Source organism: Phyllobates terribilis, unplaced genomic scaffold (genome assembly GCF_046119375.1).
Source record: "Phyllobates terribilis strain yellow unplaced genomic scaffold, ASM4611937v1 Scaffold_3__8_contigs__length_932513732, whole genome shotgun sequence".
NCBI lineage: Eukaryota > Metazoa > Chordata > Amphibia > Anura > Dendrobatidae > Phyllobates > Phyllobates terribilis.
In genome coordinates, this window is record NW_027362763.1 from 285,163,530 (window position 1) to 285,189,897 (window position 26,368).

At 48.5% G+C, this 26,368-nt stretch overlaps 1 protein-coding gene across 2 annotated transcripts in view; it reads right to left on the minus strand.

Moving 5' to 3' along the window:
* LOC141259228 (transient receptor potential cation channel subfamily V member 5-like) overlaps positions 1-26,368 on the minus strand; it is a 265,010-nt gene that overhangs the window by 45,046 nt on the left and 193,596 nt on the right. For both annotated transcript variants that reach the window (XM_073674833.1, XM_073674832.1), the window contains exons 7-9: positions 3,896-3,997; positions 3,335-3,507; positions 543-689 (exon numbers count right to left, since the gene is read on the minus strand). In XM_073674833.1, the coding sequence (XP_073530934.1) occupies positions 543-689; positions 3,335-3,507; positions 3,896-3,997 (422 nt within the window). The remainder of the gene's footprint in view (positions 1-542; positions 690-3,334; positions 3,508-3,895; positions 3,998-26,368) is intronic.

Genomic DNA, 26,368 nt, shown 5'->3' on the forward strand with positions numbered 1-26,368 from the left:
GCATCATAAATCAAGTCAGTGACATGTAACGTCAGGGCTTACTGTAGTTCCTACATTACTGACTTGATTTATGAAGAGGTCAGTGGACTAAAGACGCAGCAGAAACCTCGCTTCTGTGATAAAACAGGCAAGAAAATGTGTTGCCTCAGAAAATGGTAGATGTGAACCTCTGTTCTTTTGTCTGTATATGCAATCATGTATATCATAAGTGACTTATGCTTACTCTCCTGGCCGGGAGCTGTGGTATGTGCCCACCAAGAACTGGAGTAGTTCTGCATGATTAGACACAGTCATTACACAGTGCATAGCAGGGGCATATTATGTCATAAAATTACCTCAGCACAGGAACATTTTTTTAACACATCCAAATTGTACAACTTATTATTATTCCAAGATCTATTGATTAAAATGTACTTTGTAGTAACCCCTTCAAACTCCATAAAAATTACTAGTAAATAAAGAAATGCATGATATTAAATAACATGGTCTATTCAATGAAAATAATATAGGTATTCGTCTAACCGAATATATGTGGCATTTACCTGGGGTTTTTGGCTGGAGGCTATAATATCCAAAACTGATTTTTGGGTCATCCATGTATCAATATTTGTCAAGTCATATATGCAGTATGATATTGTTCCTATTGTCCAATACACGTTCTTTTGCCTCTTAACAAGATAGCTGAACATCTGTGATAGAAATTATATTGAGCATTAAATCTGTATACATCTGCTAATACATTGAAGGGAGCATCCACAAATTATTTGTAGTTTATCCAGACAAGGCAATTTCATTGAGTAACCTTACTGAGTAATGGCTAATTGGTAATTAACCTCATCAAGACATTCATCACATTTCCACAGGATAAGTGAAAAGCTCTTGATCATTGGGGGCCCCATGACTGGGATCTCCCACCAACATGGAGAAGTAAGGAAAGTAACACAAAGGGTAATTTGAAAGGAAAGATCGAGATGCATGGGTAAAGGACATACTGTATATTAGCATAGCTGTGAAGGACAGTGTTAAATCCTAGCTCTACAGGGTCTTGATTAGAGGCACATATAGAGTTTTACTAAGAACCAGGAAATAGCTTCATGGAGTGTCAGTCTACTTTATGTTGAATGTGCTGATGGTGAGTGACCAGCCAAAATGTAGATATAGCTGAGAGAGAAAGACATGCGGGGATCTCTCTATGAAGGGAGACTGCGCTAAGCAGTCTGTTTGTGAGAGCTTCAGAGAACCATGCCTAAGCTGCAGACTGTTCAGCATACCCTCCAACTTTTGAAGAACAGAAACAGGGAGAAATTATGCGGTGCACTTTGTGCGCTGCAGGAAATTTGGGATATGCCCCTGGCCACACTTAAATCCACACCCATTTATTGTTTCTTTATATCCTGGCAGGAGGAGAAGTCAGAGGGGTGCTGGCAGTGAGGGAAATTAGACCCAAATCCGGGACGGTCTGCTCTATCCGGGACAGTTGGTAACAGAGATGAGCGGATTGATTCACGGGACTCCGGTTCAGCGTCTAGATCAGTGCCACCTTGCAGCTGGACAGGAGGCCCACAAATCTCTTACCTTCTGACATTTACAGAATGGCTTTTCATTAGCTTGGGCTGGTGCAAAGGCATTTGTGCGTCCTGCTCCTTGCTAGCTGGAACCTGTGGACTTATTATTTGTTCATTCATTCACAGTCACAGCCACCAGAACGTTCTCATCTTTATGTAGCTTCACTATATGACAACTGGCTTTTTGGTGTCTGTAAAGCTGTGTTCACACATAGCATAAATACTGTGTTCTTTTGTTTTCTGCAGGTGTCCGCACCAAACTACGCAATAACAATCTTCTCTGGTTATTGATGCATTTTTTTAGGCCTTTTCCCTCTTATTTGATGCGTTTCTGGTGCAGATGTGAAGCCACGTTTTTAATGTGCTTTTTTTCCTACAGGCTTCTTCTGAAAAAAAGACTCATGCAAAAAAAACTCTGTGGCATTTTTAAGAACAGAATCAAAGCTTTTTTTGTACTATTAAAAAAGCGTTAAAAACTCTGCTTCATATCTGCATCAAAATCGCATCAAATAAGGGGAAAACGCATAAAAGAAATGGAGCAAACACACAATAATCAGAGAAGATTGTTATTGTGCTGTCTGGTGAGGACACCTGCAGAAGTAAAAAAGCAGTAGAAAAAATGCAGCATTTACACTACATGCAAACATGGCCCCAGCGTTACATTTTTATTACATTTTTATGGGTGTAATAGAGAAAAAATATCGATCACGCCATTTTTTTACATCATTTACTGATCCCCGTAAAAAATCATTACAATTACAGGGATACCAAATATGTCCATGTTATTTGCTGATTTCTGATGTTTATTATTTAAAAAAAGACGCATTAAAAATTATATTATTTTAAGTGTTTTTCATTACTTTTTTTGTAATTTTATAGGATTTTATAGGATGAAAAAAATCTTTTATCCTTCCTCTAGAATACAAATATATAGAAGTACACTGCTGTGCACAATTTATCAGTACAATCTGCCTATGGAGTTGCCTGTACAATACTAGGGATTTATGTTTATGAGTTTATTTTTGGAGTTGTGCAACCTGTGGAAAGCAAAAAAAAACTTAACCTGCTTGTACCAAAACTGCATTGCCTGTGTGAACGCTACCTAAGGCCTAAAGCCTAACAGAGAGCATGAACCCCTACATTATTTATATATATACATATATATATATTTAATTAGATGCCATATTAGAAATTAGTAAGTCTGATTAAAAGTATTAAACAATTGAGCCATGTAATGCCTAAATACTAAAGTCAATCAGGTGCACAGGACTGAAATTGCGTAGCCATATAGAAAATGATGACGCAGCATACATTATATACTGATGGGAAGGCTTCTGACAATATTGAGTGTCCTGGAAGTGAACACTTCACCACTGCATTTATTAGTTGTTTAATTCCTGCCGCTGCCAACACTCCAGTATATGAAGTCATTTCTATAGTGGTAAAAAAAAACTAGGGTGTATGAATGACTTTAACAATTGGGCATTTGGAATTTAGACTAAATCCCTTTTTACAGATTTGCCTTAAATCTCAGAAAGAAGACATGATGGTTTCTGAATTATAAATACATACTTTTAAACTTTTCTCAATGTCAAAATAATTTTCTTTCCAGACCTCCAGCACACATCTCTCATATGTGTTGGCACACTGCATTATTTATGGTCTCACAAGAAAATGGAATTTCAGAAAGTTAACAAAGTAAGAAGACATCCAATACTTATAGTCAGGATAGCAGATCAGATGAATAATTGAAGAGTTTAGTGACTAACTTCAATGTTTCCTTCATTGGCTGACAGCTTTAATGGAGTAAAGCCATCATTATTTTCTAGATGCTCCGCACACTGAGAATCCTTGAGCGGCACAAGGTCTAGGATCCAGTCGTACATGTGACAGGCCAGCTCTTTATTCTGCTGCAGGACTAGCGTATGAAACACAGTGTTCCCTGAAACAAGCGAGTACAGATGTAAAAATATATTTATTTCACCTAGTGCCTTCCCTATGGAAAATAAAACTAACAATTGTCACTATGTAGTATTTGATCTAGGGGTATACATGTCTTAGTAACAAGTGCTGCAGATAATAAAAACTCAAACTTGTCATTCCTTCTACCATATAGTAATAGTTAAAGATTTAGGACACTAAATCCTGCTCTCATCACTTCACTTCCATACCTTTTAGTTACATAACGCAGAATATATTTGACAAATTTTGGATGCAATAATTTTGGAAAAGGTTTAACAGTTTTGCAATGTGCAAGTTAAATAAGTATATTTCATCAGCTGTGAAAAAAAAAGTCAGTACTACTTAAAATAAAGTAAAAAAGAATGTACCAAGTGAGTCTTGAGCAGTGACAGGTGCACCATACTTTACAAGCAGAAGTTTTGTGATTTCTTCATTTCCTGTGCATGCTGCAAATGATAATGGATATTCTCCTGGAGAAGTAAAGGACTATGCAACATTATATACAGAAATATAGACAATATACAACATGCACAGCATAATCTACATGTGAAATCCATAGATCACACATATATTTACTACTAAGTACCTATGTACTTGTATCCAGATTGATATATTTTATACATAATATTTCTGTAGGCTGCAAGCCCACAAAGGCAGGGCCCTTTCCCCTCTGTACCAGTCTGTCATTATTAGCTTGTTCACCGTATTTTCCAGTATATCTGTAATTTGTATGTAACCCATTCTCATTTACAGTGCCATGGCATCAATGGTGCTCTAAAAATAAATAATAATAATATTTTTTAAGTTACAATGCACAAAATATATCAATCTTGATACTACAAGTACATAACTACAGAATTAACTACAGAATAACTTTGAATTGCATACAATTTGGTTTTGAGAAGACATAGTTGGCCCATCAGTCACCGTTATGATCCCCTAACATGTAGGTCCACGTAGAGTCCACATGCTGCATACTCAATGTATTGTGATTTCTGATTTAAAGAGTAGCTCAATTTTTTTTCCCAGTTTAAAGAGAACCTGACAGCAGATACGTGCTGCCCGGACCACAAGCAGCATGTATCACACACCAGTTGTATGATGTCAGCTATGTATGTTTGACTCTAAAGGGCCGTAGCATCAAAAAGGCCGATCATCGACAACTTCTGCCCCCTTTAGTGACAGATCTCTCCCTGCACATCTGTATAGGGAGAGACCTATCAGTCAGTGGCAGCAGGCTGGAAGAAGCTGGCAAGAACAGGCCTTTTCAACTAGTCACCCATTTTAAAATATTGTTATCGTCTGAAATTCCTCAGTGTTCATACCTGGCTGAAATCATACAACAGGTGCCTGATACATGCTGCCCGTAGCTCGGCCAGCATATGTCCAGTGTCTTGTTCACTTTAAGTTGAGAAATAAAATAAAGTGACATAGAGTTAATTACCCTATTTTGCTGCATTTTTGGAGTACACAGATGATGAACTGTGTTTTAACAACTGCTAAGATCTGTACATCATATCTTGTATATGGATCTACCAACTTTGAGTGGGGGAGAGCACAGTCTATGAGTGGCGGAAGAGCAGAGTCTATGAGTGGCGGAAGAGCAGAGTCTATGAGTGGTGAGAGTAGAGTCTATGAGTGGTGAGAGCAGAGTCTATGAGTGGTGAGAGCAGAGTCTATGAGTGATGAGAGCAGAGTCTATGAGTGATGAGAGCAGAGTCTATGAGTGGTGAGAGCAGAGTCTATGAGTGGTGAGAGCAGAGTCTATGAGTGAGGGAGAGCAGAGTCTATGAGTGGGGGAGAGCAGAGTCTATGAGTGGTGAGAGCAGAGTCTATGAGTGGTGAGAGCAGAGTCTATGAGTGGCGGAAGAGCAGAGTCTATGAGTGGGGAGAGCAGAGTCTATGAGTGGGGAGAGCAGAGTCTATGAGTGGGGAGAGCAGAGTCTATGAGTGGTGAGAGCAGAGTCTATGAGTGGTGAGAGCAGAGTCTATGAGTGAGGGAGAGCAGAGTCTATGAGTGGGGGAGAGCAGAGTCTATGAGTGGTGAGAGCAGAGTCTATGAGTGGTGAGAGCAGAGTCTATGAGTGGCGGAAGAGCAGAGTCTATGAGTGGGGAGAGCAGAGTCTATGAGTGGGGAGAGCAGAGTCTATGAGTGGGGAGAGCAGAGTCTATGAGTGGGGAGAGCAGAGTCTATGAGTGGTGAGAGCAGAGTCTATGAGTGGCGGAAGAGCAGAGTCTATGAGTGGTGAGAGCAGAGTCTATGAGTGGGGGAGAGCAGAGTCTATGAGTGGGGGAGAGCACAGTCTATGAGTGGGGGAGAGCACAGTCTATGAGTGGTGAGAGCACAGTCTATGAGTGGTGAGAGCACAGTCTATGAGTGGGGGAGAGCACAGTCTATGAGTGGGGGAGAGCACAGTCTATGAGTGGGGGAGAGCAGAGTCTATGAGTGGGGGAGAGCAGAGTCTATGAGTGGTGAGAGCAGAGTCTATGAGTGGTGAGAGCAGAGTCTATGAGTGGTGAGAGCAGAGTCTATGAGTGGCGGAAGAGCAGAGTCTATGAGTGGTGAGAGCAGATTCTATGAGTGGTGAGAGCACAGTTTATGAGTGGTGAGAGCAGAGTCTATGAATGGGGGAGAGCAGAGTCTTTGAGTGGGGGAGAGCAGAGTGTGCTCACTTTGCCTCCTAGCAGCCACAGTAAGAGGAGTGCAGGAGCAGAATCCACATAACGTTCTCACTGCGAATATAATGATGCTAGAGCCACAGACAGCACTGTGCAGGAGCAGACCTGCAGTTTGTGGCCCTTATGACAAGTGCGTGAAAGAGGGCAAGAGGGGGTTGAGAGTTCTTACAGTTTGTGAGCTCTGCCTTCTTTATTGCAGCCTTAGTGAGAGGAGAGCAGAAGCAGAGACTACACAGCGCTCTCAATGGCTCTAGCATCATGTACAGTCACATTGAGAGGGCTGTGCAGACCCTGCTCCTACTCACCTCTGACTGTGGTTGCTATAAAGAAGGTAGAGTGTACACTCTGAGAATCCCGCAGCCCTCCACTTGCCTCCCAGAGCCATGGACTGCAGGTCTGACTTGCCCGGAGCGGCACCCGCACAGCGCTCTCTGTGGCTCTAGAAATCAATCACAATGGGAGCGAACCCACAGTCCATGCTCAGATCCACCCTGAAGACAGAGCCTGCACAATGTGCTCCCCCAAACTCAAGATAGGTACATTCGTATAACTGATATTGAATATGGATCTCAGCAGTTGTTTCAGCACAGTTTAGCATCTATTTTCCGCATGAAGGCAACAAAATAATTAATGCTATTTCTATAATTTTTCATATTACATATCCAACATTACAATGAAAAAAAAGTTTAGTTACTCTTTAACATTTGCATAAAAGTATTAAAACAGACTCCGATATGCAGAAGAACATTTACTTTTATGTGCTATTTAAACAGAGATACTTTCCAAGGTGACCCATCCTGCAACCCAAGGGACTAAGCATGTCCAGCACAGATGTAAGTCGTATGGCAGTCTGTTTCTGGAAATATATAATCAGTTTAGCTTTTTATTGTAACCATCCCATTGATACAATATCACAGCTTGGAAACAGAAACTCCGAAAATTGCATTTGGCATTCATCCTATCAAAGGCATAACTTTGACCATCATTCTGTCACAGCAGGGAGAAAGACACCTAAATTTTAAATTTAGCAAGGGCTTGAAAGCAGTAAATGGCACAATGATGAAGAGCGTTCTACACACTAATGAACAATCATTTGGACAAGTAATGTGGGAGCTGATTACCGAGGATCTGTGGAGCAATGATCTAAGTATATCTGAATGCCTGAAATTATTGCGCACTTTACCCTGAATAAATGCAACTCATGAACTTGGCACAAATGCAGAAGAGACAGAAGGCACATTTGTATGAATATTTATAGTGGGTGAAAAATGAGAAGCGAATGCCAAAGTCATTTTTCTCAGTTAAGGGAAGACTTTGAACAGTTTTAATATGGTCACTTCAAGTACAAAGAACAGGTTGGTGACACGTCCCAGGGCAGCAAACTGTGGTCACTCATATGGACACCTTCATACGTGAAATATGTGAAATCTAGAGATGAGCGAGTATGCTCGCTACTGCTCGGTGCACGCCTGAGCATCTCACTGCTTGAGATACTCGGCGCTCGCTGAGTATTTCCGGGGTTGCTCGGCGGGAGCTCGGGTCTCCTCCCTGCATGTTTGGCGCTCTTTAGAGCGCCAATCAACATGTAGGGATTCCCTGCCACTCACTGTAATCCCGTAGCCATGTTGGTTGTGATTGGCTGGCCGCATAGCATCATTGGGTCTATATCAGACCTGGCGCCGCCATGCTCGTGACAGTCACTCCGGAATTAGACAGTGTAGGGAGAGCTGCTGCTGCATCAGGGAGAGATTTGCTTGTGTATTAGGTAGTGTAGGGAGAAAAACCGTACATTACACATATCCATCTTAACAAACAGTCCTTTTGAGGACTAACTAATCCATCTGCAGAGATATCAGGCAGGCAGTGTATATAGGCAGGCATGCAGGGTATATAGCAGACTGCAGTGCATATAGCACAAGAGGCTCCATTCCAATTCTGCCTTCTGCTGCTGTTAGATATTTCTATACAAAGGCCCAGGTCTCAGGGGCCAGGAATACTTTTCTTTGGATCTTAATTCTCATTATTTGCTTATAAAGCAATCCAGAGAACACCGTTTTTTTCTGCACCATTTGCTTGTTGGCACTGCAGAATACAGCCAGGTCCTTTCCATATTACAGCGCTAGAAATCCAGCTATTCAAAACTCTGTTCTCTCCGTCAAACGGATCACATATACGTTGTCAGAAAATACTGCCATTTCTGGCCTCCATTAAAAATTTCCTTTAGTGTGTCAGTGAAGCAATTCACACCAGTTTGCTGTTCAAACTACTTACCTACAGGCCAGGTATTTTAAACTCTGTTTTCTCCGTCACACGGATCACATATAAGTTCTCTCCAAACTCAGTCATTTGTAGTGAGCGTGGAAGATACTGTCCTCCATTTAAAATAGGCAAGGCACGTGGCAAGGGACAGGGAACTGGACGTGATGGTAATGGTGCATGCAGAGGCCGAGGACAAGGCTGTGGGCAAGCTGAAATTGTTCCACAACAAATACCCACATCTTCTCGCTTGACCTTCCTGTCCCAATTTCTAGGGGACCGCAGCACCCCACTATTGAACCCAGAGCAGTGTCAAAAGCTTGTTGGTTGGAGCAGATAATGCTTCCAGTCACTTAGCCACCACCACCACCACAACCCTGTCTTCCACACGGTCAAGTCTCAGTAGCCGTGAGTCTGAACCGCATATTCGTCACCCTGATCCTCCTTCCTCCCACCATGCCGAGTGCCCAGAGACAACTGATCCCACACTTGGACACTCTGAAGAGCTGTTCACTTTTCCATTTATAGATTCGGGTCTCTCGCCTGGTCCACTAGAAGCGGGGCAAGAGGAGATCGCGTGTAGTGATGCCCAAATATTTGAGCAGCCACTGTCACACGAAGGTGACGGTGGGAAAGTGTCACAAGAGGTGAACGATGATGAGAGACAATTGCCAGAAAGTCAGGAGGAGGACCTGGGTGCGGAAGTGGAAGACGAGGTGGTGGATGATATAGTAACTGACCCAACCTGGCAGGAGGACATGCAGAGTGAGGACAGCAGCACACAGGGGGAGGGAGGCAGAGCGCCCCAACAGGCAGGAAGAAGCAGTGTGGTGGCCGCAGACAGAAGGCAGGCATCCGTTCCCCGTAACACCAACACAAAGGAAGTTGCCAGTACAACTGTTAGGTCTTCCCGAGTCAGGTTGCTTTTTAAAGACTCTACGGATAACCCCAAAAAGGCCATTTGCACCACCTGCCAGGCCAGCATCAGCAGGGGTGGCAAAACGACCAGCTTGACCACCACCAGGATGATCAGGCACATGGCAGCAAAGCACCCGACTTTGTGAGCCGAACCCCAGGTTCCGGGAACAGTGTCTGCAGGTGGCACCATTGCTTCTTCTGCTGTTGTGCATGCAAGCCAATCCCCTGTCCATGGTGCATGCGAAGATGCCTCCTGCCCTGCACCAGTCATTGCGCACTCTCAAGTAGCAGCATCAGGAAGCACGTCCATGTCCTTGTCCCAGGGCAGCGTTCAGTTGTCCATACCCCAGTCCTTGGAACACAAGCGCAAATATGCAGCCAACGCCCCACAGGCCACACTACTAAATTCTCACATTTCACGACTGCTTGCGCTCGAAATGTTGCCTTTTAGGCTCGTGGAGATGGAAGCATTCCGCAACCTGATGGTGGTGGCTGTCCCTCGGTACTCAGTCCCCAGCTGCCACTATTTCTCCCTGTGTTCCGTCACCGCATTAAACAAGCACGTGCCCCAAAACATTAGCTGTGCCCTCAACAACGCAGTTACCGGGAAAGTCCACCTAACCACGGACACGTGGACAAGTGCTTGTGGGCAGGGACAGTACATCTCGCAGATGGCACACTGGGTTAACATAGTGGGACCCAGTCGGACGTTGGGACAGAACACGTCCTCCCGACACCAAGGATTGCTGTCACTAGGTGAATCAGGGTTTCCCCCACGGTCTACAGCTCCTGCACCTCATCCTCCTCAGCCTCCTCCTCCTCTTCAGCCTCCATCTCCATAATGACCACATCAGTCACAAACTGGAAGCACTGCAGCACTGCCTCAGCCAAGCGGCAACAAGCTGTGCTGAAGCTAATATGATTAGGTGACAAACCGCACAATGCTGAAGAGTTGTGGACAGCTGTGAAAGAGCAGGCAGATCTGTGGCTCACACAGCTGAGCCTATAGCCAGGCATGGTCGTGTGTGACAATGGCCGGAACCTGGTGGCGGCTCTGAGGTGAGGAGAGCTCACACACGTACCATGCCTGGCCCATGTGCTTAACCTCGTGGTTCAGCGGTTTCTCAAATCCTACCCGGAGCTGCCGGATCTGCTTGTTAAAGTACGCTGCCTGTGTGCCCATTTTAGAAAGTCAGCTACAGCTTCCGCCGCTCTTGCCGTGTTTCAGAAGCATTTGCAGCTTCGGGCTCACAGACTGGTGTGTGATGTCCCCACGCATTGGAACTCTACACTGCAGATGTTGGTAAGGATTTGTGAGCAGAAGAGGGCAGTTGTTGAGTACCAGCATCAAGGCCTTCGGTATTCAGTTCAGACTCCACACATAAGAACTCAGGAGTGGACATGGATGTCAGACATATGTACCATCCTCCAAAACTTTGAGGACTCCACCAAGATGGTGAGCGGCCATAATTATCGTCACCATCCCGCTTCTCTGTCTTCTGAAACGCTCTCTGCTCACAATCAAAGGGGATGCATTACAGGCAGAGCACGATGAGATGGAGCAAGGAACAATACAGGGTGATTACACCCATCCAAGCCTCATCTCATCCCAACGTGGATTGGGTGACAATGAGGAAGAGGAGAAGGAGGAAGGACAAGAGCTAGTTTCATGCACTATAGACGGTACTACCTGCACAGCTGTCATACCATCTGTTCAGCATGGATGGCCAGAGGACAGAGAGGAGGAGGAGGAGGATAGCATGGTCAGTCATCCTCTTGGTGAGGACACGGAAGTCTTGCCTGTTAGTAGTCTGGCACGCATGGCTGAGTTTATGTTACGCTGCCTTTCCTATGACCCTCGCGTTCTCAAAATTTTGGGTGACAGTCATTACTGGTGGGTGACACTTCTAGATCCACGCTACAAGGAGAACTTTATATCTCTTATTCCTGAGGCGGACAGGTCTACAAAAATGGGGCTGTACCAGAAGGCCCTTGTTGCGGAACTATTACAAATATTTCCATCTGAAAACGCTGGCGGCAGAGGGTACACTTCGTTAGACAACCAAGGGTTACAGGCGAGAGAGACACAACTTCAATCCAGCAGAGGCAGGGGAACACTGTCAAAGTTCTGGGAGAGTTTTCTCAGACCCTCCCATCGCACAGGCCCTGAGGCGCGGAGTACTCTCACAAGGAGTGCAAAGTTTTGGAAGATGCTGAGGGAGTACCTTGCCGACCGTACCAACATCCCCCGTGATTCCTCTGTGCCTTATAATTATTGGGTATCCAAGCTGCATACATGGAATGAACTGGCTCTCTATGCCTTGGAGGTCCTGGCCTGCCATGCCGCCAGCGTTTTATCAGAGCGGGTTTTTAGTGCCGCTGGTGGAATTATAACTGATAAGCGCATCCGCCTGTCAACTGAAAATGTCGACAGGCTGACTCTTATAAAAATGAACAAGGGCTGGATTGGGCCAGACTTCTCAACACCACCGAATGATAGCAGCGTAACATAAACTCAAATCCAGTGTCTTTTCTTGGGAGGTGTATTCCCATGCATCTTTTCACACCTACACATGGGTATACGCTTCCTGATTTTGGCTATTTGCTCTTGTCCTCCTCCATCTCCTCATCCTCCACCACCATATCACCAGGGTGACCGTGGTCCATGATGCAACACCCACAGAAATTTTTTAAAGGGTGTTTATGATGCCCGTGAAATTTTTTTTCTACAGTATGTTCATGTATACCCCCCAGGGGTAAATGTTTGTCAGCCCATACACTTAGTGCATGGGCATTGCAAGTATAGGCAGCCCGCTCCTTTCTAATGGGAACTTTTTTTATGAGGCCTGTGATGAAAGCACCAGTAGAGGGAAGTCCTCAGCTTGGACTTTGGACGACTTGGTCTCCTGATGGGTTGGTTGCTCTAGCGGAAGCCCCCGCTGGGCCAGGTCCAGTTGGTGCTGGCGCTCCGCAGCTCGCTCTGCACGCTCCGCAGCCTCCCGGCGCTCTGCAGCTTCCCGGTCCGCAGCCCGCTCTGCACGCTCCTCCTCCGCTGCCTTGCGCTCCTCCTCCGCTGCCTTCTCTGATGCTGCCAGGAGGGTTTTGTAGACGGCATCGCCATGAGACTGGAGACTTGCCATAGCCGCTTGTAGAAGGGCTTGTGATCTTGACAGGCTGGGCTGGGTAGGTGGTGGGCAGCCCACTGCGGGACCGTATACTGGGGACTGGCTCCCTGAGGTGCCCGGGCTGGACTCCTCCTCGCCATGCGTAACATTGTCCTCCCCTCCTGCCACACGGACCGTAGCATTAGCCTCCTGCAGGGTCTTGCTCCTGGTGCCGTCTGCCATCTTGGTAACCGACACCGCTGCAACCCTGAGTTTGCACACACCTTGTTATACTTTTAGCCTGACCGTCTAACGTTGGGCTGACCTTAAGACTCCAGCAGTGGAAGTTACCACTGGCAGTCTTTAGTGCCTGGGAGTAGGGGTCCCACAACACTATTATTCTGCAATCCCACCGCTGCCACCAATGTGATGAAAGCCGGCCGGTGGGTGCAGCTCTCTGGCGCCCCCTTACCTCTCAGGTCAGTCAAGGTACTGCACCTAGAGAAAGTAGTGCCAGGTAGCTGCAACCAGCGCAGGGAACACGGTAGAGTGTTATCCCTTCAACGTCACTAAACCGTAACGTCACTACACAGCACAACTCGCTAGCGCCCTCTTAGCCTCAGGTCAGTCAAGGAACTGCACCTAGGATAAGCGGTCGCCAGAGAGACTGTCCTGTAACCTACTGGGTATCGGGGCCCTCTGTAGTGAGGGCGGTATATATATCTTCCTTGGCCGCGCCAGGAATATATATATCTGAACCTCCGACCGTCACTACCAGCCTTCCCCAATCCCCAGTTGGTATGCTGCCACCAGTCCCTATTTTAGATATACGCCCAGTCCGTGAATGGGCCTATATCGGGTCAGGAACCAACCCTGGGTAGCGTTTTTGGCTTGAGCCGAGCTCACACGGACGTGCGTTCGTTATGCAGAATAAAAGGCAGGCCCACAATTACTTGAGGTAATTGATTATAATAATACACTAGATACACGATATACAACTAAATATACACAGGTATAAGGTCAGGCTAAACTATACAACAATGGAATACAACACACAGAATCACCACAGCATATCAGTTAACGGTTTCTTGATTTTCTTGTGACGCAGGGAGAGGATTCTGCGGTCGCAGGCACGGTTCTTTGTTACAGGCTGAGGCCTACCACCGCATGGTCAAACTGCTCCTCCCCTTGGTGGCCTCAGCTGGTGCTCAAATGTTCAGGACCCCACTCTTGGGTCAAGACTGAGTTATCTCTTGTCTGTCCTGCTATCTTACCTGCCCCGTCCCGCCCACTGCTGGTGAGGTCAGCTGGCTCAGTCTCCACCCTCAGGTCTAACTTCGATCAGAAGCCCAAATTCTAAGGAACCCAATAACTTCTTCTGGGATGGTCTCAGGATACCCCCAGGGGTTCCCATGGATTCGGGCCGCCGTAACCGACCTTTTGATATCAATTATGATACCATACGGTCCTCAGGAATGGCTCAGCGCTATATCTTGGCTTCCAGAGCACGTACCAACGTCTACCGCGGAGGCTTGTGTGCGCAATGGCTCTGGGACGCCGTGATATTTTTTATTGGCCCATCCCACGCAACATGCGTGTACTATTCATGTTTCTATATCTTATGCCTCCATGCTTGTGACAGACAAAGAAACTTGTCCTATGGGACAAATGGTCAGTTACAGATGGACGAAGCACCCCCCCCTGCGGGCTGTGTTTCCTCTCGAAGTCTTTGAAGCTCCTAGCATTCAAGTGTTAAGTAGGCCCTGGGGCTTCTTATCTCACAGGAGCCTGGATGGGGGAAACTATCTAGTTGACGTTTTAACAGAAGGTCCCAAGGGTGGGGGCTGCTGAAGTGTGGCCATCCCTGGATATGATTTATCATTACCAAGATGGCGGCTACGGGTTCATCACAAGGCCCTCCTCCACGTCTCTTCCAAGGGGCATTAAAGTGTCTCCAAATTTTTGGCAGCCCTTGCATTCACTGCATAGGCCAACACTATGGGAGACTCTCTCCTTTCTAATGTGAATTTGTCGTTACTGTGGCCCTGCTCTATGTCTCTTTAAATTCTTAGTGGGGTTTTTCCTAAAATTGGTCAGCCTTTGGACTCACTGCATACCCTATAACTGTATAGCAGACTCTCTCCTTTCTTATGGGAATTTGTCGTTACTGTGACCCTGCTCTATGTGTCTTTAAATTCTTAGTGTGGTTTTTCCTAAAATTGTTCAGCCTTTGGACTCACTGCATACCCTATAACTGTATAGCATACTCTCTCCTTTCTAATGGGAATTTGTTGCTACTGTGGCCCTGCTCTATGTGTCTTTAAATTCTTAGTGGGGTTTTTCCTAAAATTGTTCAGCCGTTGGACTCACTGCATACCCTATAACTGTATAGCAGACCCTCTCCTTTCTAATGGGAACAAGTCATACTTGTTACTGTGGCCCAGCTCTGTGTGTCTTTAAATTCTTAGTGGGGTTTTTCCTGAAATTGGTCAGCGTTTGGACTCACTGCATACCCTATAACTGTATAGCAGATTCTCTCCTTTCTAATGGGAATTTGTCGTTACTGTGGCCCTGCTCTATGTGTCTTTAAATTCTTAGTGGGGTTTTTCCTGAAATTGGTCAGCCTTTGGACTCACTGTATACACTATAACTGTATAGCAGACTCTCTTCTTTCTAATGGGAATTTGTTGCTACTGTGGCCCTGCTCTATGTATCTTTAAATTCTTAGTGGGGTTTTTCCTAAAATGGGTAAGCCGTTGGACTCAATGCATATCCTATAACTGTATAGCAGACTCTCTCCTTTCTAATAGGAATTTGTCATTACTGTGGCCCTGCTCTATGTGTCATTAAATTCTTAGTGCGGTTTTTCCTAAAATTGGTCAGCCTTTGGACTCACTGCATACCCTATAACTGTATAGCAGACTCTCTCCTTTTTATGGGAATTTGTCGTTACTATGGCCTTGCTCTATGTGTCATTAAATTCTTGGTGGGGTTTTTCCTAAAATTGGTCAGCCTTTGGACTCACTGTATACACTATAACTGTATAGCAGACTCTCTCCTTTCTAATGGGAATTTGTCGTTACTGTGGCCCTGCTCTATGTATCTTTAAATTCTTAGTGGAGTTTTTCCCAAATTTTGGCATCCCTTGCAGTCACAGCATGGGCATTACCACTATAGGAGACCCGCTCCTTTATAATGGGAACATTTTTTTTTACTGAGACCCTCCTCTATGTCTCTTCAAAGGGGTATTGGGTTGCGGACAAATTTTTGACAGCCCTTGCAGTCACTGGATACGCAATAACAATAATAATGGGAACAGCAAAGCATAGCCGACTGATGGCTCTCTAACAACAGCGAGGACGGACTGCTGGCCTTTTAAGAATAGTAAGGGCCGTCTGATGGCCCTATAAAAATAGGCCTTATAACTTTCAGAGTCCCTCCATAATAAATAAAACAGGAGGTTTCTGATGATGTGTCACACACCACATTGCCAGATAAGGTTGTAAAATGTTAAAATGACATTTCCTGGTGAATGCATTTGTCTTAAAAAATAACGTAAAAAGAACAAAACGGCTTGAGCCGAGCTCACACGGACGTGCGTTCGTTATGCAGAATAAAAGGCAGGCCCACAATTACTTGAGGTAATTGATTATAATAATACACTAGATACACGATATACAACTAAATATACACAGGTATAAGGTCAGGCTAAACTATACAACAATGGAATACAACACACAGAATCACCACAGCATATCAGTTACCGGTTTCTTGATTTTCTTGTGACGCAGGGAGAGGATTCTGCGGTCGCAGGCACGGTTCTTTGTTACAGGCTGAGGCCTACCACCGCATGGTCAAACTGCTCCTCCCCTTGGTGGCCTCAGCTGGTGCTCAGATGTTCAGGACCCCACTCTTGGGTCAAGACTGAGTTATCTCTTGTCTGTCCTGCTATCTTACCTGCCCCGTCCCGCCCACTGCTGGTGAGGTCAGCTGGCTCAGTCTCCACCCTCAGGTCTAACTTCGATCAGAAGCCCAAATTCTAAGGAACCCAATAACTTCTTCTGGGATGGTCTCAGGATACCCCCAGGGGTTCCCATGGATTCGGGCCGCCGTAACCGACCTTTTGATATCAATTATGATACCATACGGTCCTCAGGAATGGCTCAGCGCTATATCTTGGCTTCCAGAGCACGTACCAACGTCTACCGCGGAGGCTTGTGTGCGCAATGGCTCCGGGACGCCGTGATATTTTTTATTGGCCCATCCCACGCAACATGCGTGTACTATTCATGTTTCTATATCTTATGCCTCCATGCTTGTGACAGACAAAGAAACTAGTCCTATGGGACAAATGGTCAGTTACAGATGGACGAAGCACCCCCCCCTGCGGGCTGTGTTTCCTCTCGAAGTCTTTGAAGCTCCTAGCATTCAAGTGTTAAGTAGGCCCTGGGGCTTCTTATCTCACAGGAGCCTGGATGGGGGAAACTATCTAGTTGACGTTTTAACAGAAGGTCCCAAGGGTGGGGGCTGCTGAAGTGTGGCCATCCCTGGATATGATTTATCATTACCAAGATGGCGGCTACGGGTTCATCACACCTCCCCCTATACGAGGGCGCGAGGGAGTAGCACATTCCTGTGTTCCCCCGTGCGTCCTTCTGCACCCTCCCCTTGCCGGGATAACCCGTCAGCGTTACTGTGGTCACGGCCTCTTCTGTGGCGAATGGAGAAGTGGTACTGCTGGAGAGCGAGGCTCCAGTGTAGCAACCTGCCATTCGACCCAGAGACCGTGTGTAACCAGCTGAGGGGGTTGTGGTCCGTCTCCACGGTGAAATGGCTCCCGTACAAGTAGGGCTGCAGACGCTGCAGGGCCCATACAATTGCCAGGCATTCTTTTTCCACCGTGGAGTAAGCCACCTCCCGGGGCAGTAGCTTCCTGCTCAGGTACAAGACAGGATGTTCCTGGCCTGTCGTGTTGACCTGACTTAGCACAGCACCGAGGCCAAAGTCACTGGCGTCGGTCTGTACCACAAACGGCCGGTCGAAGTCGACAGCTTGCAGTACAGGGGAGCTACTTAGGGCGGCCTTGAGTGCCCCGAAAGCTGTCTCGCAGGCGACTGTCCAGTCGACTGCGACGGGCAGCTTCTTCTTGGTGAGGTCCGTCAGGGGCTTGGCCAGGGTGCTATAGTGTGGGACGAACCTCCTATAGTACCCGGCGGTCCCCAAGAAGGACATCACCTGCTTTTTGGTCCTAGGAGTGGGCCAGGATGCGATGGCATCCACTTTCCCAGGTTCTGGCTTCAGAACCCCCCCGCCTACCCGGTGACCCAGGTAGAGGACCTCACTCATGCCCAGCTGGCACTTTTCCGGCTTGATGGTCAAGCCTGCCCGGTGGATCCGACCGAGCACCTGCCGCAGGTGCTCTAGGTGATCCTCCCAAGTGGGACTGAAGACTGCAATATCGTCCAAGTACGCAGCCGCGTACCCTTCAAGTCCCTCAAGCAGCGTATTGACCATCTGCTGAAAAGTGGCAGGGGCATTCTTCATGCCGAATGGCATCACTGTGGACTCGTACAGTCCAAAAGGGGTGATAAAGGCAGAGCGTTCCCTTGCCGCGGGGGTCAGAGGAATCTGCCAGTACCCCCGGCTCAGATCCATGATGGTCAGGTACTTAGCCCCGGCCATCCGATCGAGCAGGTCATCGATGCGTGGTATGGGGAACGCATCGGTGGCCGTTACAGCGTTGAACCCCCGGTAGTCCACGCAGAACCGTGTAGTTCGGTCCTTTTTTGGAATGAGGACTACAGGTGAGGCCCACGCGCTGCTGGATGCCTGGATCACCCCCAGCTTCAGCATCTCGTCTAGCTCTTGGCGCATGTTTCCCTGCACCTCGAAAGAGACCCGATATGCTGAACGCCGGATCGGCGGGTGATCGCCAGTGTCCACGTCGTGGACAGCCATCTCAGTCCTTCCGGGCAGGCTGCTGAACAGCCCCCGGAAGGGGTGCAGGGTGGTCCCCAGCTGGGACCGTTGGTCCTCCGTGAGCTGGTGGCCAACCCCCACATCCTCGATGGACCCACCCGCCTTGGCTTGGGTGAGCAGATCCAGGAGGGTTTCTACCTCTCCTTCCTCAGGAAGGTTGCACACTGGGTGGGCAGTCGCTTCCCGCTCATGATGAGCCTTCATCATGTTCACGTGGAAGGCCTTCCTCCTTCCACGGGCGTGATCCAGGGTGACCAGATAGGTGACGGCGTTGAGTTTCTGGTGCACGAAGTAGGGACCTTCCCAGGCTGCCTGAAGCTTGTTCTGTGGTACGGGGACCAGTACCCACACCTTTTGACCCACCTGGTAGGTCCTCTCACAAGCATTCTGGTCGTACCACCGCTTCTGGTCGGCCTGGGCCTGGGCCATATTGTCCTGCACCAGCTTTGCCAAGGCCATCATCCTGTCCCGGTGGCGCACGACATACTCGATGACCGACACCTCGGGGGTGGCCAAATCCCCTTCCCATGCTTCCTTCACCAGAGCCAGGGGGCCCCGTACCCGTCGCCCGTACAGGAGCTCAAAGGGGGAGAACCCCGTTGAGGCCTGCGGAACCTCCCGGTAAGCAAATAGGAGGTGTGGGAGGTAACGCTCCCAGTCTCTCCCATGGGAGTCGACCAACATCTTAAGCATCTGCTTTAAGGTGCCATTGAACCGCTCACACAGGCCATTAGTCTGTGGGTGATACAGGCTGGCCACCAGATGTTGCACCTGCATTTGCTTACAGAGGGACTCCATCAGCCGCGACATGAACTGGGTCCCTCGGTCGGTGAGCATTTCCTGGGGGAAACCCACTCTGGAGAAGATCTCCAGTAAGGCGGTAGCCACCTTGTCGGCCCGAATGGACGACAAAGCTACCGCTTCCGGGTACCGGGTGGCATAGTCCACTACCGTGAGTATGAAGCATTTCCCGGAGTGGCTGGGAGTGGACAGAGGTCCAATAAGATCCACAGCGACCCTCGAGAAAGGCTCTTCGATGATTGGCAGAGTTACCAGTGGGGCTTTGGGGCGCGGCCCCGCCTTCCCCACCCTCTGACAGGTGTCACACGAACGGCAGTAGGCACCCACCGCGGCTCCCATCCCAGGCCAGTAGAAATGCTGAGCTATCCTGGCCTTGGTTTTAGCGATCCCTAGGTGTCCGGCCATCGGAATCTCGTGTGCGATCCGCAACAATTCCGCCCTGAACGGATAGGGTACCACTAACTGTCGGTCCCTGGGCCACGCCTCCGGTGAACCCTGCTGGACCGTTACCCGGTACAGCCGTCCCTGGTCCCAGACCACACGCTCGCAGTCTGACTCCGTGGAAGGCTGTGCCGCCTGTTCCTTGAGAGCTTTCAGGCTGTCGTCTGCTTCCAACGCAGCCTGAAATTCCTGACTTGATGTGGCCAGAATCGACGACACTGCCACATCCTCCGTCAGCCCCTCCGGGCATGTCACCTGGCCGCTGTCTGACCCAGCAGACACTTGGTCAGAAGTGGGGAAGCCGTCAGACCTCTGCAAGGCTCCTGGGGCTCCGGCGCTCCCACTCCTGGTGACAGCGGCTATGACCGCTGTGACCGTGGGTAGTGCCCGCTTCCCCTCTGTTTCTGACCAAGCCGCCCGATCAGGCAGGCTTCCTAGGCCTTTGGACATCTCGGATGTGGGGAACTCCTGCCCTGGGGTCTTACCTGGCGGCTCCTCTCTTGGGACACCCCCACCCCCCATGGCCTGTTCCTCCCCCTGCAGTGGGCCTATACTCAGCAGCCTGGATACCCCTGGGAGCCCTACACTGCCGGTAGCTGCCCCCCTCTCCATCCCTGAGCTTCCCTCTACAGAATCCTGCCCGCCCCCTCCCTCACCGGAGGACAAGAGGTCACGGCACGCTGGCTGAGCACCTCTGCGGGCATCCCCACACTCCCCACCTGCTCTCACTAACCCTGTTTGTGTTGTGTCTGTGCAGGTGTTACCCTCAGGTTTCACTCCCTCCTCCTCAGCAGGACGCACACTACATACAACATGGTTGGCATTAGCAGCAGACAAATCAATACACTCTTGGGGGGCCGAACTTGGGGGTTCAGAGGGTACATACTGCGATACTAGACGCCCCAAGTCGGTCCCTAATAAAACATTTGCGGGAATATTTGGCGTTACTCCCACCTCCCGCATCCCCCTCCCGGCACCCCAGTCCAAATACACCATGGCAACGGGAAGTGCCGGCTCCACGCCTCCAACCCCGGAGACGGAAAGAGTCTTTCCTGGTACCAAGTCCTGGGGGGACACCACCTCAGGCCGTACCAGTGTTCGTTCAGCGCCAGTGTCCCGCAGTCCCATGACCACAGAACGGCCTATGGTGACGGGTTGGATGTTGTCCAGGGACCTACCACCACCCCCTCCCACACACAAAACATTGGGCGCTCTCTGGGACTGGGATGGGGTCTTTTGGCGCTGGGGACACTCAGCCCTAAAGTGTCCTGGTTTGTTGCATAGATGACAACGTCTTACGTCTGGTCCTTGCCTGGAGAGGGCAACAGGGGGATACACCCCTTGTGTTCTAGGGGCCGGGGAAACAGGGGCATGGCTGGGCTTACCCCCTCTCCAGGTGCTGCTGGCAGACTTCTTCAGCTCAGGCGCCCTGTTATTGGCATACTCGTCTGCCAGGGCGGCTGTAGCAGAAGCCCCTGTTGGTTTTCGGTCACGGAGGAACTGTCGGAGGTCCTCTGGGCAGTTCCACAAGAACTGCTCCGTGATGAACAGTTCCTGGACCTCCTGGCGGGTAGTAAGCGCTAGACCCGAGGTCCAGTGCTCTGCAGCTCTCAACAGCGCCCGCATATGATCGGTCCAGGTGTCCTTGGGGCCACGCAGCAGGCTCCGGAACTTCTGGCGGTACGACTCGGGAGTGAGGTTGTACTGCCGGATCAGGGCCCGCTTGATGCAGTCGTAGTCCTGTACCTCCCCGGCAGGTAAGTCCCCCAAGGCATCCAGGGACTTACCCCTCAAACGGGGGGTCAGGTATCTGGCCCACTGATCCCGGGCCAGATGGTGCTGAAGACAGGTCCTTTCAAATGCCACCAGAAAGGAGTCCAGGTCCCCATCCTTCTCCAGTAGAGGGAAGTCCTCAGCTTGGACTTTGGACGACTTGGTCTCCTGATGGGTTGGTTGCTCTAGCGGAAGCCCCCGCTGGGCCAGGTCCAGTTGGTGCTGGCGCTCCGCAGCTCGCTCTGCACGCTCCGCAGCCTCCCGGCGCTCTGCAGCTTCCCGGTCCGCAGCCCGCTCTGCACGCTCCTCCTCCGCTGCCTTGCGCTCCTCCTCCGCTGCCTTCTCTGATGCTGCCAGGAGGGTTTTGTAGACGGCATCGCCATGAGACTGGAGACTTGCCATAGCCGCTTGTAGAAGGGCTTGTGATCTTGACAGGCTGGGCTGGGTAGGTGGTGGGCAGCCCACTGCGGGACCGTATACTGGGGACTGGCTCCCTGAGGTGCCCGGGCTGGACTCCTCCTCGCCATGCGTAACATTGTCCTCCCCTCCTGCCACACGGACCGTAGCATTAGCCTCCTGCAGGGTCTTGCTCCTGGTGCCGTCTGCCATCTTGGTAACCGACACCGCTGCAACCCTGAGTTTGCACACACCTTGTTATACTTTTAGCCTGACCGTCTAACGTTGGGCTGACCTTAAGACTCCAGCAGTGGAAGTTACCACTGGCAGTCTTTAGTGCCTGGGAGTAGGGGTCCCACAACACTATTATTCTGCAATCCCACCGCTGCCACCAATGTGATGAAAGCCGGCCGGTGGGTGCAGCTCTCTGGCGCCCCCTTACCTCTCAGGTCAGTCAAGGTACTGCACCTAGAAAAAGTAGTGCCAGGTAGCTGCAACCAGCGCAGGGAACACGGTAGAGTGTTATCCCTTCAACGTCACTAAACCGTAACGTCACTACACAGCACAACTCGCTAGCGCCCTCTTAGCCTCAGGTCAGTCAAGGAACTGCACCTAGGATAAGCGGTCACCAGAGAGACTGTCCTGTAACCTACTGGGTATCGGGGCCCTCTGTAGTGAGGGCGGTATATATATCTTCCTTGGCCGCGCCAGGAATATATATATCTGAACCTCCGACCGTCACTACCAGCCTTCCCCAATCCCCAGTTGGTATGCTGCCACCAGTCCCTATTTTAGATATACGCCCAGTCCGTGAATGGGCCTATATCGGGTCAGGAACCAACCCTGGGTAGCGTTTTTGGCTTGAGCCGAGCTCACACGGACGTGCGTTCGTTATGCAGAATAAAAGGCAGGCCCACAATTACTTGAGGTAATTGATTATAATAATACACTAGATACACGATATACAACTAAATATACACAGGTATAAGGTCAGGCTAAACTATACAACAATGGAATACAACACACAGAATCACCACAGCATATCAGTAAACGGTTTCTTGATTTTCTTGTGACGCAGGGAGAGGATTCTGCGGTCGCAGGCACGGTTCTTTGTTACAGGCTGAGGCCTACCACCGCATGGTCAAACTGCTCCTCCCCTTGGTGGCCTCAGCTGGTGCTCAAATGTTCAGGACCCCACTCTTGGGTCAAGACTGAGTTATCTCTTGTCTGTCCTGCTATCTTACCTGCCCCGTCCCGCCCACTGCTGGTGAGGTCAGCTGGCTCAGTCTCCACCCTCAGGTCTAACTTCGATCAGAAGCCCAAATTCTAAGGAACCCAATAACTTCTTCTGGGATGGTCTCAGGATACCCCCAGGGGTTCCCATGGATTCGGGCCGCCGTAACCGACCTTTTGATATCAATTATGATACCATACGGTCCTCAGGAATGGCTCAGCGCTATATCTTGGCTTCCAGAGCACGTACCAACGTCTACCGCGGAGGCTTGTGTGCGCAATGGCTCCGGGACGCCGTGATATTTTTTATTGGCCCATCCCACGCAACATGCGTGTACTATTCATGTTTCTATATCTTATGCCTCCATGCTTGTGACAGACAAAGAAACTAGTCCTATGGGACAAATGGTCAGTTACAGATGGACGAAGCACCCCCCCCTGCGGGCTGTGTTTCCTCTCGAAGTCTTTGAAGCTCCTAGCATTCAAGTGTTAAGTAGGCCCTGGGGCTTCTTATCTCACAGGAGCCTGGATGGGGGAAACTATCTAGTTGACGTTTTAACAGAAGGTCCCAAGGGTGGGGGCTGCTGAAGTGTGGCCATCCCTGGATATGATTTATCATTACCAAGATGGCGGCTACGGGTTCATCACAAGGCCCTCCTCCACGTCTCTTCCAAGGGGCATTAAAGTGTCTCCAAATTTTTGGCAGCCCTTGCATTCACTGCATAGGCCAACACTATGGGAGACTCTCTCCTTTCTAATGTGAATTTGTCGTTACTGTGGCCCTGCTCTATGTCTCTTTAAATTCTTAGTGGGGTTTTTCCTAAAATTGGTCAGCCTTTGGACTCACTGCATACCCTATAGCTGTATAGCAGACTCTCTCCTTTCTTATGGGAATTTGTCGTTACTGTGACCTTGCTCTATGTGTCTTTAAATTCTTAGTGTGGTTTTTCCTAAAATTGTTCAGCCTTTGGACTCACTGCATACCCTATAACTGTATAGCATACTCTCTCCTTTCTAATGGGAATTTGTTGCTACTGTGGCCCTGCTCTATGTGTCTTTAAATTCTTAGTGGGGCTTTTCCTAAAATTGTTCAGCCGTTGGACTCACTGCATACCCTATAACTGTATAGCAGACCCTCTCCTTTCTAATGGGAACAAGTCGTACTTGTTACTGTGGCCCAGCTCTGTGTGTCTTTAAATTCTTAGTGGGGTTTTTCCTGAAATTGGTCAGCGTTTGGACTCACTGCATACCCTATAACTGTATAGCAGATTCTCTCCTTTCTAATGGGAATTTGTCGTTACTGTGGCCCTGCTCTATGTGTCTTTAAATTCTTAGTGGGGTTTTTCCTGAAATTGGTCAGCCTTTGGACTCACTGTATACACTATAACTGTATAGCAGACTCTCTTCTTTCTAATGGGAATTTGTTGCTACTGTGGCCCTGCTCTATGTATCTTTAAATTCTTAGTGGGGTTTTTCCTAAAATGGGTAAGCCGTTGGACTCAATGCATATCCTATAACTGTATAGCAGACTCTCTCCTTTCTAATAGGAATTTGTCATTACTGTGGCCCTGCTCTATGTGTCATTAAATTCTTAGTGCGGTTTTTCCTAAAATTGGTCAGCCTTTGGACTCACTGCATACCCTATAACTGTATAGCAGACTCTCTCCTTTTTATGGGAATTTGTCGTTACTATGGCCTTGCTCTATGTGTCATTAAATTCTTGGTGGGGTTTTTCCTAAAATTGGTCAGCCTTTGGACTCACTGCATATCCTATAACTGTATAGCAGACTCTCTCCTTTCTAATGGGAATTTGTCGTTACTGTGGCCCTGCTCTATGTGTCTTTAAATTCTTAGTGTGGTTTTTCCTGAAATTGGTCAGCCTTTGGACTCACTGTATACACTATAACTGTATAGCAGACTCTCTTCTTTCTAATGGGAATTTGTTGTTACTGTGGTCCTGCTCTATGTATCTTTAAATTCTTAGTGGAGTTTTTCCCAAATTTTGGCATCCCTTGCAGTCACAGCATGGGCATTACCACTATAGGAGACCCGCTCCTTTATAATGGGAACATTTTTTTTTACTGAGACCCTCCTCTATGTCTCTTCAAAGGGGTATTGGGTTGCGGACAAATTTTTGACAGCCCTTGCAGTCACTGGATACGCAATAACAATAATAATGGGAACAGCAAAGCATAGCCGACTGATGGCTCTCTAACAACAGCGAGGACGGACTGCTGGCCTTTTAAGAATAGTAAGGGCCGTCTGATGGCCCTATAAAAATAGGCCTTATGACTTTCAGAGTCCCTCCATAATAAATAAAACAGGAGGTTTCTGATGATGTGTCACACACCACATTGCCAGATAAGGTTGTAAAATGTTAAAATGACATTTCCTGGTGAATGCATTTGTCTTAAAAAATAACGTAAAAAGAACAAAACAATAGGATCTTTCTTTAGTATAAAAAACAGCGTCACCAATTTAACCTCAATGTAATCACATTGTTCAGCTCCTGCACCTCCTCATCCATCTCCGAAATGACCACATCAGTCACAAGCTGACAGCACTACAGCACTGCCTTGGCCAAGCGGCAACAGGCTGTGCTGAAGATAACATGCTTAATGCTTAATTGACAAACCGCCCAGTGCTGCAGAGTTGTTGAAAGCTGTAACACAGCAGCCTGATCTGTGGCTCTCACCGCTGAACATACAGCCAGGCATGGTCGTGTGTGACAATGGGCGGAACCTCGTGACGGAGAAATGACACCCAGAGTAGATATGGTTTCCCTCTATGTGAGTCCTTTCTCCGAGCTAAATACAACTCTCATTAAAAAAAAAGCTGTGGACTGGCTCTGTACCGTCCCTGGCCACATTCACCTGTCCACGTGTTTGTGGGTAGGCGGTCCTTCCCAGTAAGTGCACTGGGGAGGGCACGGGTAATGTTGTGGGACCTGTGCTTGTGGAAGGCGGAGACGATACCGGGAAAAATAATGGCGGCTGGGGACCGAGTATGGATACCCGGCTGCCGCCGGCCTGAGGTTGTTAAAAGCTTCCGCCTCCACGAGCCTAAAAGGCCACATTTCAAGTGAAAGCAGCTTTAGAGGACTTCCTGGGAGAAATGACAGCTGGGTAGATATGGTTTCCCAAGTCCTTTCACCAAGCTAAAGAATATGGCTGAGGTGAAACACAACTCAGCAAAAAAAAGCTGTGGACAGGCTCCGTACCGTCCCTGGACACATTTACCTGTCCACGTGTTTGTGGTTAG